General features: G+C 39.4%; 2 protein-coding genes across 2 annotated transcripts; both read right to left on the bottom strand.

Annotated features, from left to right (window-relative positions):
• Positions 1 to 155: 155 nt before the first annotated feature.
• LOC104597546 (uncharacterized) lies at positions 156 to 2,346 on the bottom strand. The gene is made up of 3 exons (XM_010259150.3): positions 1,900 to 2,346; positions 1,458 to 1,507; positions 156 to 1,012 (listed from the first exon to the last, which is right to left on the bottom strand). The coding sequence occupies exons 1-3, from the start codon at positions 2,223 to 2,225 to the stop codon at positions 282 to 284; spliced, it is 1,107 nt and encodes a 368-aa protein (XP_010257452.1). The 5' UTR covers positions 2,226 to 2,346; the 3' UTR covers positions 156 to 281.
• Positions 2,347 to 6,578: 4,232 nt separating this feature from the next.
• LOC104597547 (uncharacterized) lies at positions 6,579 to 14,637 on the bottom strand. The gene is made up of 8 exons (XM_010259151.3): positions 14,193 to 14,637; positions 10,835 to 10,944; positions 10,296 to 10,352; positions 9,872 to 10,171; positions 8,919 to 9,166; positions 8,110 to 8,416; positions 7,742 to 8,015; positions 6,579 to 7,162 (listed from the first exon to the last, which is right to left on the bottom strand). The coding sequence occupies exons 1-8, from the start codon at positions 14,361 to 14,363 to the stop codon at positions 6,908 to 6,910; spliced, it is 1,722 nt and encodes a 573-aa protein (XP_010257453.1). The 5' UTR covers positions 14,364 to 14,637; the 3' UTR covers positions 6,579 to 6,907.
• Positions 14,638 to 20,660: the final 6,023 nt, after the last annotated feature.

The raw sequence follows: 20,660 nt of genomic DNA, 5'->3' as shown, positions 1-20,660 counted from the left end.
GAACCAAACGGCCCTTAATTTCATGGGTTCATCTGTTAGGGCATCTCCTCAAGATTCAATCCCTCCAGCTGCTGGGTGGGAACATGTGCGGAGGCACGCACCCATGTATAATGTATTGGCATGCATCCCCTTTTTACCAGTAACCCGAATTTCATAAAAAAAACTGCAGGGAGCTCGGCGAATTATTATTACATATTTATTGTTGTCATTTATTATTGTATGTATGAAGCTTATACTCAAATGGCAGTAATGGTAGCGTGGATGAATCCATCTCATCCTCCTCAGCATCGGCATCGGCATCGGCATCGGCATCGGCTCCGGCCACGGCGACCACCTCCCCTTGGCTTCTCTTCTCCCTGATGATCACCTGAGAATTCTAGGTGATGAAGATACTTCATGACCAACGACGAGTCGCAAGGTAGCTGGTTGTTGGCACCCTTCTTGGGGCCAGATGTCACAGAGACGTCAGTGCTGCCGATGCTGTCTATGCTCTTAATCCTTCCCTTCCCCAGGTGATGTTGACAAAGTGAATACCCCACCATTGTCATCTGGCGACACCTCCATCCTCTTCCATTTACACGACTGCATCTCGATCCCTCCAGCAACACTGTTCCTCTCTTTCGCCTCTTTTTCGGATAATTCTCCTCCCCATTGGTTTCCTTCTTGATGCCGTTGCTTTTACCACCGGCATCACCGTTGAAATCAGTCTGAGTGCCCTTGTCGACTGTTTCAGCAACCGTCTCTCTTCCCTCATCTATTACTGTCGTCTCTTCTTTGAATTCTCGAACGGAGTCGTCCATTGTCTCACTCTCAACTAATAGTGGCACGCCATGGTTATCTGGTTTGTTGCCCTTCCCGCCTGCTGTCTCATCTTTCACTATTGTCGGCAACGTTACTGGCTCTCTCACTGTCTCTTCTTCTTCTGCTACCAAGCAATACGTTCCTTTTCTCTTCTTGGGTGGAATAATCTCCATCTCTGTCTCCCGCTCCGCATCAACAAAACCCGAGAACCCTAAACAGAACAAGACAAATGACTTTTTCTCTGTAAGTGATGAAGGCATTGATTAGAAACGTTTTTTTTTTTTATATATACTGAAACTCTCAAAGTGAGAGTTCTTGACCATCTCAACATTTTGATTGACTGCCCATCTCGTAGTCATGGCCCCATAGGCCATAGGATGGAATAAAGCCATGAATAGTTCGGACTTGAGCAGGTCAAGACTCAAGATCGGTTGGGTTTTGGAATGCCCAGTCTGGATCTATCTGGATATATATTTCCATTAATTCCGTGATGGGTGAGAAGCCCCGGAAAGGAAAGTGGTCGTGTTGGCTTCAGGTAGGGTTAAGAATTGCCACCCGCTCCGTTTGGTTGCTCAGAGCGGAGATGCACCTCAACTCAAGGCTGAGAGGCTGAGAGGCCGAGACCCACACTATGAAAGTAAAACTAAGATTCGTACCTTGGGGAGTGGAATCGAAAGGCAATGCAAGCAGAGCAGTTTTCTGTTGCCTGTAAGAACTAAGAACCAGATAAATCAGGGACTTGGTGCGGTTATGCTTGATAAACAAAACCAAACAAATCAGTGATTTCGTGCAGTTTTATATATACTTGATAAACAAAAACAAAGACCCAGTAGTTGATTCTTCTCGTGAAAGACAAAAATGAAAATGGGTTCATTTCTCAAAACCCTGAACGATCGATGAATTTGTGCTCTTAAATCTAAAGTAAAATCACAATGAAATTCTTGTACGTAACTGCAAACAGGAATCTTTATCATACTGATCGATGATGAGATGATGTGTGAGATAAGCATGTGGGTATGTGCACGTGGTGGGATGAAATAGAGATATACATATACATGCTTGCATGCGCAGATATATAGAACTAGGGCGGGCGCTTACATTCCACAGTCGGCGTTTGGAATCATCAATGTCTTCTCAGCGGCATCTTTTTCAACTTCATCTCGCTGCTTCGTCCCCATGGTAATCGTCTGTGACAGATGAAGAGGGAGTGGATCATTGATCCCCAGATGGTGGAGAGGATTATTTCTTGGTAGATTAATGCAAGACCAACCAATGCGCCTGTTCTCTTCTACTACTGCGAAACTCCTGCCAGAGTGCAACCCTTGCGGTGCTCTGGCTGCGGGAATCCCCATTGATGACCTAGCAATGGGTGGAAGAGGAGGAGAAGGGGGAGAGCGGGGAGGACATCTCTTTCTGATCCACATCGATCTCAGGTGAGACTTGAGAGAGACTTAAGGGTTGGTGGTGTAGGACCAATCACCAAAGGGAGTGCACTAGCTAGGTAGGTAGAGCGAGTGAAGAGAGGAATATAATGGTTGAAAGAGGAAATAGAGATGGGGTTTTATAGACTAGTTAATTTCTCTGGTGTAGTTTTTGGGTTTGGTGGGGTGGGAGTGGGAGTGGGAGTGGGAGGACGAATGGTATGGGATTGCACATTTGTAGTCTCTCAAGACTGAAGAAGTCTCAAATTTAGGGAATACGACGAGGTAGGGCAGGATTAAGGAACAGATCACTCTTCTCTCTCTCTTCCTTCCAAAAGGATTAGGCCATAGTAATTATGAATAAAGTTGCATGCTGAGAGGATACAGACAGTTGTCACGTCTACGCTGATTCTACGGAGTTAATCGTAGAGAGGGTGCAAGAATGGTGAGCTTGCCAGAGTGTAAGACGATGTGCACCACTCCCTTAGTCCCTTTGTCTTTAATACGTTTATTATTATTATTATTGTTACCAGATGAACCTTTCCTAGTTTCCTTATTCCTTTTTAATTTAAATTTCAAATTCATGTCATGCCTAATAGTGTTAATTAGCTACTGCTGCCTACTGGTAGTAGTAGTAGTAGGAATAAAAATGTCAAGTAGTAATGCTTGTATAAATCAACAAATAGTCTTTAACTTGTAACTAAAATTAAAAATATTTCTATATATGATCGTTTCATTGTGCAAAATTAATTAATTTACTGTTGTTGGAATTGAGACTTGAGAGTAGTAGCTAGAGCACACATCTGTACGTTGTGGGTATTATTAATAAAAAGGCAGCCGTGTTTTATTTATGTTTCGTTTGGGGTTTTATAAGAAAGTGATGCGGCCATTATAACAACAAATTTGAACTCCATTAATCAACCTTGTTTTGTAAACAATCGTACTTCTTCAAAGAATGTTGTTGCATCAAACCAGAACATGTTCATATTTTATAGAAGATGCTCATAGATTCTATGCATACAGATTTTCCATACCCTATAGAGTATAGGCCTGTGAATGAGAAGTAAACTTGGATATTATTTTGATTACGGCCATAAGAGACCACTTACAGCATCCGTCAACAGAATCGAATCGATCAATGACAAGTTGAAGGGACTAAAGAAGGGCTAACTAATTTAAGTGCTGGAATGGTGAAACAAGATTCATGTAACCGATAAGGCTTAAGTGATGATGATGATAATGATTGACATGATAGAATGTCACCTACTCGATTATAATCAATTAGACTTAGCCAAATATAAAGGTGGAAACTAGTTTAAATTCTCTATGGGAATCAGAGGATATTCGGCATTCATGATGCATCAGATCATCTTGACATGTGAATGGAACTGATATGGCATATTGTGATTAGCCAGTATTACAAAGTAGAGCTATAGGGTATTCAAACTCCAAATTGAATACCTCGCTCAAACAAATCCCTAGGTTTGCCAATTAAGAAATGAATCTTTTTTTATCACTAGTTTTTTCAAGTAATTTAATCCTTCTTTACATTTGTTGGTCTGTGTTTCATGCTATTCATTCTTTTCATTTACTTTTGCTTCTTTTTTTTTTGTTCTTTTAATTTTCAGTTTCTTGTAGGAGCTAGGGAAGAAGGGAATGGTGCCACCTTTTTCTTCTTTCTTCTTTAGATAATATTACACTTGGGCCCCGTTCGTTTATATTCCCCGTTCGTTTACACTTAGACCCATGGAACAAAGTATATAATTTGGCTATTTACCTGGGAAAATCTTTCCCACATCAGAGGTGAATAATTTACTTTCCCATCCTAGACTAGAGAACAATAGACCAACTTTGATAAGACAAAAATACCATGAACGATTATCATGACTACTTTGACTTTTATTTTGGGGCAAAAAGCTATGATGGCTAGGGCTGTCAATGGGTCGGGTCAGACCCGATGGACCTGGACCAATTGGATCGCTTTTGGTTTCAGAATTTGTCCCGATGGGTCGGTTCTAGGTCTTAAAAGATCCTGATTATTATCGGCTCAGATCCAGGTCCACCTTGTCACGAATTGATTTGGATTAAATAGATATATGATTTATGCTATGTCATATTTAAATAAGGTGAGGCTAAAGGTGTCATTTCGGTGGGGTGGGGTTTCTTTTAAAACCCTACCGAAATGCTGACCCCCCTAACCAGTTAACCCTTTTCGTTTTTGTCTCTTTGAAGAATTTTTCTTTCACAGTTTCTCTTACATGGCGTTTGATAAATCTGAAATCTGAAAAGTTAAAAAGGCATTATTTGTGTCTGAAATCTGAAAAGAAGCATAGGTGCTTTTCTACTTTTTAGAGGCTTTGAATCCATAAGTTCGTTTGTATTGGATCAACCCTTTACTATCTGAAATTCACTGGTTTTACTATTTTACCCATAAAACATACTATTTGGAAATGTTGAGTTCAATTCACATTATATCTCATAAAAAATAATTTTCAACTTTAAAATAATATTGAAACAATACAAATAAAAAATAATAAATTATTAATTAAAAGTTACTAATTAATAAATAAAACGAATAAAATTTAAAAAATAATTAATGATTATAAAAATATTAAAATAATTAATATTTTACACTAATAAAAATTAAAATAATTTTTAAAAATTAATGAAATAATTAAAATTACTAGTTAATAAAATTATAATAAATAATAAATAACACAAGTTAAATTAATAAAAAATATTAAGATAATTAATAATTTATAATTATTACTCAACCATCGCCGCTACAAGTTGTAGTGGCGGTGGCAGGAAGACAAGAGAGAGAGAGAGAGAGGTCGAAAAGAAGAAAAAGGTGATAAACTACGGCCATGAAAACCTACCTGAAGCTTAGGTTCACGAGCGACATTCTTCTTTCCCGTCCTTGAGAGTGAAACCACGAATGACCTAGATTTTTTTGGTTGGGATTAAGCAGAGGCAAAGCGCATCATTACGAAAAGAGTTGAAGAGTAATTTCGACCATGCACCAGCTCTAAAATGTGTCTAAGCACGTTAAGAGCCATCCACACACTATCATTTTTAGATCTAAAAACAAAAGACACCAAACAGGTCTGAGGTCTGAAAAGGAACGCTTTCAAACCTCAAACGTTTGAAAAATGCTTTCAAACACCACCTTAGTTACTCTTTGTCTAAGGCTGAATCATATCTCTTCTCAGTTCTCTCACTCGAAAATCGAAACTTGAAGCACATCAATCGGAAGCTGCTGGCTGGTCCGTCTCAATGGTCTCATCGTCTAGAGGGGAGAGTGGAGGCTACCCTACCAGCTGGAAGCACATCGTCTCACCGTCTAGTTCATCCGTCTGGAGACCATCTGCTCGGCCGTCCGTCAACAGTAAGTCAGTAAGGAGTAACTCCCACTCCCTTTGTTACCCAACGATCAATGACAAACTGAAAGTCTGAAGTGTTGATTTTTTATTGTAAAATCTTTGGTCTTCCTCCATTTAAACATTTTGATTTTTTTATAATGTTGATTATTTTTTGAGTGTCAAAAAAATTGAAATGTTGCACGTTGGATTTTTAATGGGTGGGTGTTCATCTTGTTTATGGAGTTAATGAGTTATTATGAAAATTGCATTTCTTATAAATTTTTGTGATATTCAAACATATGGGAAAAAAAGCCTAAGACCGTGAACACCATGAAAAAAGAGAACAGAAATTGGAAAAGAAACAAGAAAAAAAAATTCACTTCTATGACTATGACTAGGTGTGAGCAAGAAGCATTTGCCTCCTAGTTCCCGACTGGTCTGAAGTCTGAACTGATCCTACTTTTAGTACATGCGTCACACAAGGTCTGAGTCTACGTCTCGAGTTGCAAATTTTAAGAATCTGGTACTGATGCAAATACGAAAGCAAGGAAGGAATTCATAATCGGGTCCATCGGATTGAACCCGATTGTCCCAAGAACCGATCTGTTGGGTTTTACTGTTTTAGGTCCAAAGTCACAGACCCTATAGGGTTTAGGTCGGTTCCGGGTCCGTGGGTTATCTTTAACAATTCCGGGACCAGTTCTACCCGGTTCCGACTCAGGTTCTACCTGATTCCGACCCGTTGACAACCCTGATGATGCCAAAGGTATGAAAACCTCCGGAATCTCTGGAATCAACTGATCCACACCACTTATGAGTTATGATTTGTCTCACGCCATGAAAATTTGGCAGACTCCCGCCTCAATTAGTCAACTTCCTTTATTTCACAAGATGAAGCCATTAATGTATTGACAGCTTAGATGAGTTTCGAAAGAACCATCCACAGACCTACTTAATCAGTCAGCGTTCCATTACATGCCTCTGCAACTTCAGATAATTCAACTTTAGAGTACTAAAACACAAGGCAATCTCATTGCCCGGTGATAGAAAAATTAATGTTAAGTTCCGTTTTCAGTATGATTTCCAGAACTAAAGAAGAAATAAATAACAACCTAGCACCTTTCTCGTCACAAGGCACAAAAAACCCCATGTTTATCTGTAACGTATAACTGACAACTACATGCAGAACTCCAAAAATAGGAGTACAATTTAATGTATTTTATTGAGGAAAAAAAACTTTTTGTATTCTATTATTATTATTGCCTATAACTGGATGCAACTATTATACACATCTTCTGGAATTTCTCCTGAAGCCCATGTTCCTCAGGAAGAAGAAGAAAGCATGCCAACACCTGGCCGATAGGCCCATGCAGGGGGCAAGCGTGCATATTTCTCCATCCCTGGCTGTTCATCATATGGTCGTTCCATGACTTTAAGCAGCCTCCGAACCTCTTCATAATCACCTTGTTCAGCCGCATCTATGGCACTCTGGCACAAATAGTTCCGTAAAATGAATTTGGGGTTGATAGAGTTCATCTGAGCCTGCCTTTGATCATCAGGAATACCACTAGCAACAAGCTTCAGGAGCAGTAAAAGAGATACATGTGAGAGGATTGAAGTTATGAATAACAAAATACGTATTCCATAGTGTGGAACAGATGACACCCTAACTCATTTAATCCTTTAGGAAATGGAATTGAGACAATAGAAACATTGAACTACTAGGCAATTTCCTAAAGGTTTCAAAGGATGCACACTTAATTTTTCAGTAAACTGCATCCATGCCGTGGATGGTAAGTATAGGCTATAGCTCCATCAAATAAATAGAATTGGTATGAGATCACTTGCAGCTTTTTTGTAGCACAATTAATCATATTCTCTGGCATTAGAACTTGGAAGTGAGAAAAGGAAAATAATTCCAAAAAAGCGAACCTCCCATACTAAAATATCTAGCTCAAAGCATGATGACATGCAAGTGCACAAAAAACAAAAAATAAATAAATCCTTGATCTCTGAGGTAGGTAGAAGTACCATTTAAGAAACAAAGGAAGGGGGCGAAAGAGTAAAAAATTAAACATTTATTATCACACCTATTATAAATATGCATATAAAGTTACAAAGGAAATGAAAGAAAGTAAAATTGCTATTATATTATACCTCTTCTATATAGACCTGCACCCAACTGATCCATGCCTCTTTGCGCTCCGTGCCTATATCTAGTAAAGCAGCCTTAAGAGGAACAAGGAGCTTATCTTTTGAGATGCTAGGGTCCGCTTTGATATTGGAAAGCAGCCGGAAGAAATTTGTATAGTCAACTTTATCAACTGCCATGTTGTTGAGAAGTTTACTGATCAACTGTTTATTGTATTTTGGAAGACCAAGTTTCCGTGTCATTATAGATTGATAATCATCCATAAACTTAGTTCCATATCTGTTAAAAGTGAAGGATATTAAGCTTTGTCATAAATTGACAACTTTATTTCTGACAAATTCCTACATGAAAGAATCAAAATTTCCAAATATACCTTTCCATGGCATAGTTTGCCTCTTTATCATTGATCATCTGAGCAGCTGAAAGAGTTGCAGTGAACTGTTTAATATTCCATAAGCAAATATCTGGTTGATTACCAAAGCAATACCTTCTCCCTGGCAAGTCGGTGGTATTTGGAGTGTAACTTGGATCAAAAGCATCCAAAAATCCATAGGGACCATAATCAATGGTGAGACCCAAAACACTCGTGTTATCAGTGTCAAGCACACCATGAATGAATCCAACCCCCTGCCATCTTGCAACCAAGGAAGCAGTACGCTCAGCAACCTCAACTGCCCAAGCTAGTTCAATTGAAAACATAAAAGATAAGTTACTGAAGATTGTTAACAAACTACACTGCCCAGAACATACATACATTTTGTGTAATTTGTGCATGCAAGGGGGGAAATGGATGATTGTCGGAATAAAAGGACAGGAGTGGGAACTGGACAACAGTCTGGAACAGTAATAGACATACATCCTATAAATGTCACATAACCTTTATTCACACATGAACAAATTATACAAGGAAAAAACTACTCAATCATCCTGGTGTAGAACAGCTCTAGAGCACAATATAGAACTGGTTAGATGAGCATACTTCTATCTTATCAACAGATAATGTTCCCCTAGACAGTCAATCTGAAAATTAAAGGTATGCAACAGAGTTCTTGCACATATCGATCTGCTACTTGCATAAAGACTTCCACTATGATCTATATATCTGGATTCAGAATTTACTGAAATAACTCCAAGCTAGCCATATAATCAAGATGTAAAAAAAAAAAAAAAAAAAAAAAACACCTGCATATTTATTGGATGTCAAATCCACAATCAAAGATCCCTCCTCTCCTGTGTTGAAGGATAAGCTCTCAGTCTTGCTTATCTTCTCAATATGAGGAAAGTGGTGGCGGATAGTATAGTCTGCCAAGGCTTTAACAATATCCAAGTCTTCTTTGCCTCTAGAGGCATGTATTTGGAATGAACCAAAGCGAAGAAAAGATTGAGCAACTCTGCAAACAATTGCACCAGGTTCCTCCTTTGGATTGCCACTGCACAAGAAAATCCAAAGGTTGACAATAAATAAATTGAATAATTTTAGGTAACAGTGAAAAGGAAAATAATAGAAAAACAATAGAAAAATTACAATAGGAAATATTACTGAATTCCATAACACTAGGGCTACAGAAGCAGCAAGCATGCAATGGGATCTTCTTTGGTATCTCAATTATTTGTGAGATTTGTTTTTCTCTGAATGGTAAATAATCAAAATAGACCAAAATTAACAATATAGAGGAGGTAAAAGAAAATGATGTACAAGATGGACATCAATCAAAAACTAGTATGCTCATCTTCAAAGCTATATATATTGGCTTTTCACTGTGGAAGTAAGGGCTTTCTAATAACACTATGCAAGCAAGAACAAGCCATATATTCTTTCCCCTAAATCCATTATTTTGTCAAGTCGTCAGCAATAACATTCAACCACCCCCTTGCTATCAATCTCAAAATGTTATGTCAACTTAAAAGCATTCTGATCTCTAAGCTTCCAAGGGCCTGTACTGAAGTCCTTACCCGTCTTATAGCATTTGCAATCTCCTTCAATCAAAAACTCATTTAAATCTGTTTCAATTTTAGAATTTTTAAATAAAATATAAGGGTGGATGTAAAACAATTGTGGTACAAATAGAATTAGAACTAACGTATATCATGATTCACCTAGTGGTTTTTCATAATTTAGATTCTGCCCTACATACTCATAAAACATATCCCGGGTGACATATTTGCCTGTTGTAACAAGACAAAGTGCACGGGTCGTCGGAATTCCTAAACTGTTCATTGCTTCACTACAAAGGAATTCCCTGATGCTGCTGCGCAGAACTGCAAGACCATCTTCAGAACGGCTGTAAGGAGTCTTACCAGCACCTTTAAGCTGTAGTTCCCACCTTTCAGATCGAGAATTCAGAATCTCCCCAAGAGTTAAAGCACGACCATCACCCAACTGACCAGCCCACATGCCAAATTGGTGTCCACCATAGCATTGAGCATATGGCATCCTATAAATGAATTATTAATGAACAGAATGAGTCATGAATAATTACCCCTTATCAAAGAAAAAGGCAATTTAAGGTACTAAAAAAAAAAGATAATAAACAACAGGTTAATGCTTATGACACTTACACTCCCACCAAGGGGGATGCCCCTGAGAATACGAGTGGGAAGTCTGACCTTTCAAATCTGAGATTCCAACATAAGGTGTTGTTAGCCCCATATTAAATTATGTCCCATGCATGAGAAAGAACTAAACCTGTCCATGGAAAATCTAAACAAATTCAAGATTAACCTAGGAGGATTACTGAATTGCCATTAGCTATCAGGATCCACATAATTGTTAAAGATAGGAAGTGCAAGCATGCTCTTTCTACAGTGAACAAAAATAGAATAAAATGGGATACTTGTCTGTCGCAATGTTTTGCAATACTTTTTAATAAGAGACAACAAAACATTTGATGCAAAACCCAACTGCAATAATTGAATAACTGAAACCAAATCCATTCCAGTAAAATATAAGGTTCTGGGTAATCCAAAATACTTGGGAGACTCCGGTTACTTTCAGTTGTAACAGGGAGATCTGAATTCCTTTTAAATTGAATTTGGAAAAGGCAAAAAAAACACTTGAATTACACATAAAAGAAAAAAGAGAGATAAGAGATACTCACTCTTTGGGATCCAAATCAATTAACTCAGCAACTGACTCTGACCATGTAACAAGTTTGGGGTTCTCCACTTCAGCAGAAGGGGATACCTTTGTATAGCAAGCATGTAATACCTGCAAACCAAAATAAACAGTAAATGCATCATCAAGATGTGAATGTCATAATCATAAGTAACAAACTAACCTGCACCATATCATTCATTCCCAATTCACATCCAGGATGACTAGATGCACACAGATAAAAAGGCAATTTGTAGCAAAATGAGGACATGGAATCTGCAAGTTTGAAATATAGCCATTATGTCTAAACTAATCATATAAGGTTACACCTCTGACGGGTCCACTTAAATCTGAAATTTTTCTCTGGACAACGAGGCCCCCTTTGCTTGTTAAAAGAAAATCTAAACCAGGTACAAATATTGCACTTGGTTCAAATTTGCAAATGTTAGTTTGACATGTCAATTTGCACCCCTAGCTAATAATTTAACAGTGGATATGGAGTTGAATAGAACGGATTGGCAAAACAGGATTCATGTAGCCGACCCCATATAATTGGGATGAAGAAGATGATGAATTTGCATCCCTACCTGGGGTGAAATTTGCACTTTCGCATGTTTTGGAACCTTTTAGCCATGCAAATTTTGCAACCCAAAAAGTGATAAAAATTTGCATCCTTTCCTCCCACCTTCATTCTCCCCCATATAAAGTAGGGACTGCATTATTTAGTTTTAATTTTACTCCACCAAACAAAGAAAAATATGAACATAAGTAAAACAAAAGTTTGCATTCCCATGCATTTACACCAGTGCAAATGAAAATTGAACTGCAAACAAACAGAATGCAAGTAATCATGTCACCACTTATCACTTATTAGTTGAGAACGTGTTATGATCCATTTGTCCCATGTTGGTAGTATGGGATGCTAATGTGAGGTATCCCACATCGGTAGTATGGGATGCTGTTGTGGGGTATATATGTGTTTGGGTTTCCTCCCTCTAACAGCTAGCTTTTAGGGGTGAGTTCTCCTAAGGCACATAACAACATGTGTTGTCTTTACTCTTATAACATTGTAAAATTTTCATAAACAAGAATTCCCCTTCATATTCATGTCCAAAAAAAGGAGAAACTGCAAATAGTCACTCAGTTCAACAACTTTGACATGATAGTCTAATTAGAATTCAGACACATATCGTTAGACATCCCAATAAGATCTAATTGGCTTTCAGAGTTCCAAATGACACTAGTTCTCTGAGCTGACTGTGCACCAACATACAGAAAGGTCATCAGAAGAAAAGAAAAAAGAGGTCTATTGTAGTCAAATAAGCTATTGCCAGGAAAAAAAAACACATCAAATAAGAAATTGCATAAAAGGGAAAGTGTGAACGCTAGCCCTTTAAGCTAAACCAGTAGCAGGAAATGGGTCCATTCTTGCAATTGGCCATGTTTCTTCTCTCATTTAGAACTCATCTTCAATATTGTGTGCCCATTTGCAATGCATCCGGAGACCAAAAAAAAACTTAAAGGATTACACATTTTGCATGAAAAAGCACTTGAGACCCATGAGACCCATCCCTTATGCACACTTTGACCATCAAAGTTTTTTTTTTTTTTTTTTTTTGGGGGGGGGGTGGGGGTGGGGGGGGAGGGGGGGAAGTTATAATATAAAAAGTAAATTGATCAGGTTCCATCCTTCTTAAACAACTTATTTTCTAAAGGGCCATTACCTAATGTTGGTCCTACCTATCTGGGGTTTTGTGAGGGATAGACAGGATTCAGACCTAACCTCCTGCATTTTTCCCACTCAGACCTTAACTGGCATTTCATACTTGTCATTGCAGATATATATGCCCCTTTCTTCTATCTTCTTTCTCTTATAATTCAATCTTGTGAACTTTAGTTTTGACTAGTAGTTTCTTTATTTCCTCTCCATTCTTGATTTTCCTTCTTTTATTTATGGAAAGAACGGAAATGTAAACAATATGGGAAAGAGAAAACATTTTTATGAGGGAAAATTTTAAAAGTTGAAAAGGTGGAAAAGAGGAGTTTATCTTTTTTTTAGGAATTTTGTTGGTCTTCCTTGATTTCTTCATTCTTATTCACGTGTCCTCTTCTTTCTTCCTTTTCAGTGTTCTCTAGATAAATAATGTCAACAAAGGGAGCAGAAAACCTTGTTTTCATCATAGAAGAAGAAAATATTTTAGAAAAAAAAAAGAAACTTTTCATCCCCTTTAGGTTGAAAAAAAAAATAAAGCATTAAGAAAAAGTATGTTAATAGTAAATTTTGGAAAAGTAGCCTAAGTACCTATTGCAATTTTGGTAATGCTAATGTTTATCTGCAATAAATTTCTATATTTCACTCTACAAGAACAAGAAGCGATAAATAGGCACAAATTGCAAGAGGGAGAAACAGGATAACCAAATATATGTATTAGTCACCGGCAACAATATACTTGCAAACAACGGTGACCACTTCAGCAACAACCCATCTAAAAATGAAGCTGAAAATGAACCCCCATAGCCATTCAAAGTGGGATCTGAACAAATTAAGACATAAATGGCACTATTTTGCCAAGCCATGGTGGATAAGTGTTATATGTTAAGATGTATGGCACTTGATTTTTAACAATTCGAGGCGTCCAATTTCTTTTAAGAATAGGTTCAGCAGCTCTGTTTCCACTAAGATACATTATAACTTTTATGGTCTATAACTATATCCAATAGGACTGATCATCAATTGACAACGCTTTAATACTGTGGCATGTGAGAATCCTACCGTGTTTATCATTAATTAGCTGGAAGACATGCAAAGTTTACTATCATTAGATTCTCTGAATTTTGGAGCCAACAAATGATTAAATCGGCAGGGTTCTCACGACTTACTGAATGAGAGTGTTCTCATAATATCATCACTCATCTAATAGACGGGTATCAAACACAGATGAGTGCACAGATTTTACAAGCTTAGAATTAGATTAGCTTTCACCTTCAACATCTCAATATCATCAAATAGTATAAAGGTGGTGGCTGAAGTATTACTCTGTTCAAAATCCATGTTTCAACCTTTAACCGACAAATGGGACTAAAAGAATTTGAAAGACCGAAATGCTGGCACTCATTCAGAAAAAAAAAAAAAAAAAAAAAAACTGTTGTTATAATGACAAAACATATATGGTTCATTAGGAAATAATTAAATAACCAGTTTACCAACAACCTTATTTAAAACCATCTCGCATTTAAATGATTTATATCTGATCTACCACGGAATTCTTCATTCCAGAACCAAACAAACCAAAAACCTTATTTAAAACCCTATAGTTCATTAAGATGCCGACGCACAAAAAACAGACCCTAGAGAAGCTCACCTCTCGTGGAATGGTGTCAGTAATTAGATCTTCGGGCAACTCTCTCACAAACGAGTGGTCCCAATTCAGATCTTCAAGCTTCAGGCGAACCTTATCGTTCCCCAAGCTCTTTCTAAGATCATCCGTCACCGACTCCACGGACAAGTTCCCGCTTCTTGGAGACGAATCCATTGAAACACCAGTAGAGAAATGCCCTCCAGCCTCGCATGCAATAGTGGATCTCAGGAGGCCGGCCGGAGAAATCGTGAAATGCCTGTAAAAACTGGCCGGATAAAGAAAAAGTGATGATTTCGGGAGACGAACACAATATGGCGGAATAGAAGAGAGGAGTATTGATCAAAAAATAGAAAAGAATAGGAGGGGCATTGATTGTTTGTGTAAAATCCCCCCTCTCTCTCTCAGAAACAAGTCCACTTTTGTCGGTCCAACGGATAAAAGTGTGAGTGTGAGCGTGCGTCCAAAGCCGAGCAATACGTGACAGATGTTAGAAAAAGCTCGACTGCATCGTGCCCGTTTAGAAGGGCTTTCATGTGAGTCCAGATCTGCCTTCTCACATTGCGCGCCTCACATTGACGTGTGTCTTGGCCGCAAATTAGGAATATCTCCCATAGTTATATCAATGATTCATGGAGAGATATTTCTAATACAGGCTAGGATGTGACTGTGAGATCGGCGTGAGGCGCGCGGAACATTTCCCAATTCCTTCATGTAGCAGAAAGCCCTAAAATATGAGTCTAGAACTCCAGATCTCCTGCGATAGGTATGAGGGTCCTGTTAACCCTCCGTTAATTTCTTACTTTTTTATATTTTAAAATTAAAAACCTAAAATGTTAAATAAATAATATAGTTTGGATTATTCAATCGATGGAGGAAAAATAAGAAGAGACAACTTAAGATTTAGGAAGTATTTTGAAGCTGGGAGTTCAATTGATGAAGGATTTGCATAAGAAAAAAGCATTTGTGTGAAAATAATATTTTGAAATAGGGGTTCTATTGATCAATGATTTGCATAAGAGAAAATGATTTCTCTTCTTCTTTTGGTAACTTGTCCTTGACTGAAACTAGAAAATTAGCTTCAAACAACGTGAGACTTGTAGCCTTAACTAAAGGTTGAAGATAAAAGAAAAGTCTATTTGCATATGACTTACGCTTTTGATTGAAGATTTGAGAATTTTAAAAGATTTTGTTCTAAATTTGTAATCGTTAATGTCTTCCGCCTGTTTGGCTTATAGTTGAGCTGGCCTAAGGTGCCATGTGTCTCCTCCATGACCGCTTTATCACTTTGGCCACGTCGGCACCACATCATCAAATAAGCGTGACCAAAACAGGACAGCGTCATACGGATAAGGAGGACAGCTCTATCAGGGATTAGGTCTTATCCCGAAGACCTCGGCAGACAACCTCATCTCGACAACCCCGGAACCCTCATCTGAATTGAACACGAATCTTCAACTATAAGTAGGTAATCCCCGCTCGAGATAAGGGACTTCTGACCTCTAGCATCCATACTGTTATTCTACTTGGACCAACACTGTTCTCTCAACTGCTTGGCCCGACACCCACCGTTCTCGATTAACTTGAACATCGGAGTACCTACATGGGGAATAACTCCTCGGGCCTCTGACTCTGTTCTTGGTTTCAAATATTGTTGCGCAGCTTCGTCCTTCCACCTCGGCTCCGCCCAGTTGGCAGGATTATCTGACTGCAACCTCGGTTCAATAAACACCCTGGATCGAGCAGCATTAGATTGGAGTCATCTGTGGGAAACACACAAAAAGCCTTTCCAAACCCTCTTTCTGCGCAATCAAGAAATATGCCAAGAAACGTATCCGATCGCTTTGCAAGTTGATCCCCACCTCGGGGATCCCGCTCTCACCTCAGTCCTCCACGTTGTGAAACTTAGCAACAACCTCAACTGTAAACCACGATCAGCCCTGCCCAATTTCAGGCGATGCAACAAAAGGTCGACCAAATCCTGACGATGATGCAGACGCTGTGATCCTTGACACAACCTCCTCAGGTCATCCCTCCTCCTACCCCCGATGCTTACTACGACCAATCCTTGCCCTGAGGACCCAAAAAAGCGTCGGTTGAACAAGGATAAGGCACGGTCTGATCAAGAAAGGCAACAGACATCAAGAAGATCAGGCTCCTCATCCTGGCCCCATGAACGTGATGATCACAGCCGAGCACACCAATCTTCTCGGGTTCCGGTAAAAGAAAGGCTCGAAAAAAGAACTCAGCAGCCGCCGGTCTCCATCGCCGAATCTAGTTCGGTCAAGGATCGCCCAGCGGCACCCAAGAAAGAATGGACTGTGCATCCGGCACCGGACAATAAGGACGCGGAGATCAGAGAACTCAGGCAGCGTTTGACCAAGTTGGAACGCAGCCAAGCTAAAAGAAGCGCAGCCCCTCCCATGGTCCGACCAGCAAAGCCCAGTAACCAGCCCATCAAGGAGTCGGCCTTCACACAAGGCATCGTGGACGAGCTCCCCCTAGCCGGTTGAAGAGCCCCACAATTCAAAAGGTATGATGGATCCACAAACCCCAGTGACCACATCGAAGCCTTCAAAGCTCAGATGATGCTGCATGGCTTGTCTGAAGGCCTGATGTGCAAAGCGTTCGTGGTGGCTCTCAAAGGAGTAGCTCTGACGTGGTAGTATTCCCTTCCCCTGCACTCTATCTCTTCTTGGGAGTAGCTGGAGAGCCAGTTCCTGGCACAATTCATAGCCAACCAGAAAACGCTGGAGAATCACTCTAGAGAGTACCTGGCCAGATTCAATTCCGATGCCCTACAAGTCCGATCATTGAACCAGTCAGTGGCCATCACAGCTACCCAACACGACCTGCGCCTCTCTCTGTTTAACTTCTCGATCTCAAAGAATCCTCCTCAAACTATAGCCACACTGATGACCCACGCCTAGAAGTACATCAACACGGAAGAAGCACAAGCACAATTGAAAGATGAGGAAGAACAACACGACAGAAAGAGAAGAGTTCCTAGCGAATGTAAAACAAAGAGGGCGGACTGCGACAACAAGAGACAAGACCACTGACCATACCAAAAACAGAGGACTTTGCCTTTGACCTATAGAAATTTCACGTTGCTAAATGCACCGCAGTTTGAAATTCTGGTGCAGATTCGTGATTGCAACTACATCAAATGGCCCAAGAAGATGAAGTCCCAGAACAACAAGAGGAACTGGGACAAGTACTGCGAGTTCCATTTGGACCACGACCACGAGACAAACAACTATCATGATCTAAAGCACCACCTCGAGGACTTGATCAGTAGTGGATACCTCGGGGGATTCATTGACATCAAGGAGGACAAGCTGAAGGAGGAACTGCACCCCAGACCCCCAGGCCGAGCTCGCCCAGCCGGAGTCATCTCTGTGATCTCAAGAGGGATGGCCTCCAGAGGGGAGAGCAACTCAGGCCGAAAAGCATATGCGCGGTTGCTCAAGATCGACGATAGGAGAGCAGAAAAGAAGACAAGAGGACTCGATCACTTTTATCGACGACAACCTCAAGGGGGTCTAGACCCCGCATGACGACGCCCTAATGATCATAGCTAATATCACAAACTTCAAAGTTTGACACATCCTAGTAGACACAGGAAGCTCAGCCGACATCCTCTTTGAAGAAGCTTTCGAACAGCTCGGCATCGGCAAAGACCACCTCACTCTAGTTAACATCCCCTGATGGGTTTCTCTGAAGAATCCCTCATGCCTAAAGGGAAGATTACACTACCCTTATTGATCGGAGATGGTGACATAACAACCACAACAATGATAGACTTCATCGTCGTCCGATGCCTCTCATCATACAACCAAATCCTCGGTCGGCCGACCTTGAATGCTCTACGGGCCTCTGTCTCCACATTCCACCTCACCATGAAATTCCCAACCCCATATGGAGTGGGAGTAGCATGTGGGGACCAGAGGGCAGCACGACAATGTTACCTGATGTCCTACTGAGGAAAACGCCAAGCTGTAGAAACCCTGACAACAAAGAGCATAGACCTGCGGGATGAGCTGAAGACGCAGCGCGGTCAGCCCATCGAAGACTTGATACAAGTGCCTCTCTCCGAAGAAGACCTCGAAAAGATGGTCCAAGTCAGATCCCTCCTAGAAGATCATATTCGGGAAGATCTCATACAACTATTGAAGGACCATGCCGACGTGTTTGCTTGGTCGGCAGCGGACATGCTGGGGATCGACCCCAAGGTCATCACCCACCGCTTGAACGCCGACCCACACTACCAACCCATCAGGCAAAAGAAGAGAAGCTTTGTTGCAGAACGGTGGCAAGTGATCAACGAGGAGGTCCAGAAGTTGCTCGACGCTGGCTTCATCTGGGAAGTAAAGTACCTAGACTGGCTGACCAATGTAGTGATGGTGAAGAAGGCCAACGGAAAGTGGAGAATCTGCATTGACTTCACTGACCTGAACAAAGCCTGCCCCAAAGATAGCTTTCCCCTGTCGAGGATTGACCAGCTCATCGACGTAATGTCCAGGCACGAACTCCTGAGCTTCATGGACGCGTTTTCAGGCTATAACTAGATCCAGATGCACCCAAACGACCAGGAGAATACTGCCTTCATCACCGACCAGGGACTCTACTGTTACAAGGCAATGCCCTTTGGCCTCAAGAACGCTGGCGCCACCTATTATTGACTAATGAACGAGGTGTTCAAGGACTAGCTCGACTGCAATGTTGAAGCATATGTATATTAATGTGTTTTTCTCTGTTCTTGATTCAGGGCTATTGTTGCAATCCAAACCATAACAAAAGAAAAGTCTTACTTTCTCATTTTTGTGTTATGGAAGAAGCATGTTCTTTAGCTGTAACCCATAGAAAAGATCCAGAAAGAGGAGCTTTTTCGTTTGGGTATTGCAAAGTAGTGCATTTCCTCTATACAAATCCATATCAAAGTCCAAAAACTTGTATTTGACAGTTGGTTCTGATTTTAGCAGATGGTTGATAAAGAAAATTAGATAACACTTTAAGGGTATTTGTGTCTTTTCGCATGCCACTTAAACGACTGGTTAGCGACAGGTACTAGATCGTTGCATTTTGAAAGTTTAGGTACCAGATTGTTGCATTTTTAAGTTCGAGGACCAAATTGTCACTCAAGCCAAAGTGCGGGGTATTGATCGGGAATTTTCCCTTTATTAACTTACTTTTATAAAAAACACTTTTATGAAAGTACTCTTATGAAAACACTTTGTAAAAGTACTCTTATAAAAACACTTTTACGAAAACACTTTTATGGAAGCAAATTTTTGAATGCACTTTTATGAAAGTACTTTAATAAAAATACTTTTACAAAAGCACTTTTATAAAGCACCTTTTACGAAAGCACTTTTATACAAAAAACTTTTATGAAAGTACTTTTATAAAATTCAACTAGAGATAAATTTATAAATGGAATTTTAAAATTCAATTAGGGATAATTTTGGAAGAAAAAATTGAATAAGTTCTTATACAATAAACACTTAATTCAGGCTTATTTCTCAAACACCAATAAGTGCTCAATGGTGTGATCCCAACTCAAATAAGCACTTATTTTTAAGCACTCCCAAACATGGCCTAAGAGAATATGTAGAATAGGTGTCTCAGTCAAATGATCCGGCCCTATTTATGAAATTTGACTAATCACTTGAACAAACATAAACCAAAGGAAATATCTCTCTTAAACAAAGTTGCAAAACATGTTTACATAGACACAAGGAAGAAGAAACCCATACGTTTAAAACAAGGGCTGTAACCAAACTGAAAATGTGAATAAAATTAAATTAAAAATAACAATAAAAGGATAAAGTGTGTTACATACATGTATATGCACACAAGCATATGGCCCAACTCGGCTTGGTGGAGCATGTTAAAAACACACCTCCAACCCCATTTATAAGAAGAAATAGTTCACAGTTTTTGTTTTCTCGTAGACAAGTACTCCCTTGCCAATTCTCCTCATCATAATTCATAGAATAGAGAGATGTGTGTCATTCAAATGATCACTTATGTATGAAGGTTGATCAATCACTCAAGTACACATAAACCAAAGGAAATATCTCTATTAAACAAAAAGAAAAAAAAAAAACTTCAAAGAGAAACAAGGATGAAGAACCCACAATTTAAAACAATGATTATAATTAACTTAAAACATGAACAAAATTAAATAAAACATATTACTAAAAATGATAAAAGGGAGTTTCAAGCATCTAGTAGCCTCTCCTATTGTGAGAAGTTAAGCAAAAATGTTGTTCACAAGATAATATTAATATAAAGTGCAAAGAAAAGAAAACAAACCAAGTTGAGAGCAAGGACAATGACACAAAGACCAACAAAAAATGAGATAGAGACAAATACATGTATTTTGAATATTCCCTTAAAAAATACAATAAAAACAACATGATGTTTTCATGGATTAATTTTATAAAGTTTATTATTATGTGTTACATT

Source organism: Nelumbo nucifera, chromosome 7 (genome assembly GCF_055504915.1).
Source record: "Nelumbo nucifera cultivar China Antique chromosome 7, China Antique-T2T, whole genome shotgun sequence".
In the NCBI taxonomy this organism is placed as follows: Eukaryota; Viridiplantae; Streptophyta; class Magnoliopsida; order Proteales; family Nelumbonaceae; genus Nelumbo; species Nelumbo nucifera.
The sequence above is the reverse complement of the archived record's forward strand: the minus strand, read 5'-3'. Positions and strand labels throughout refer to the sequence as shown.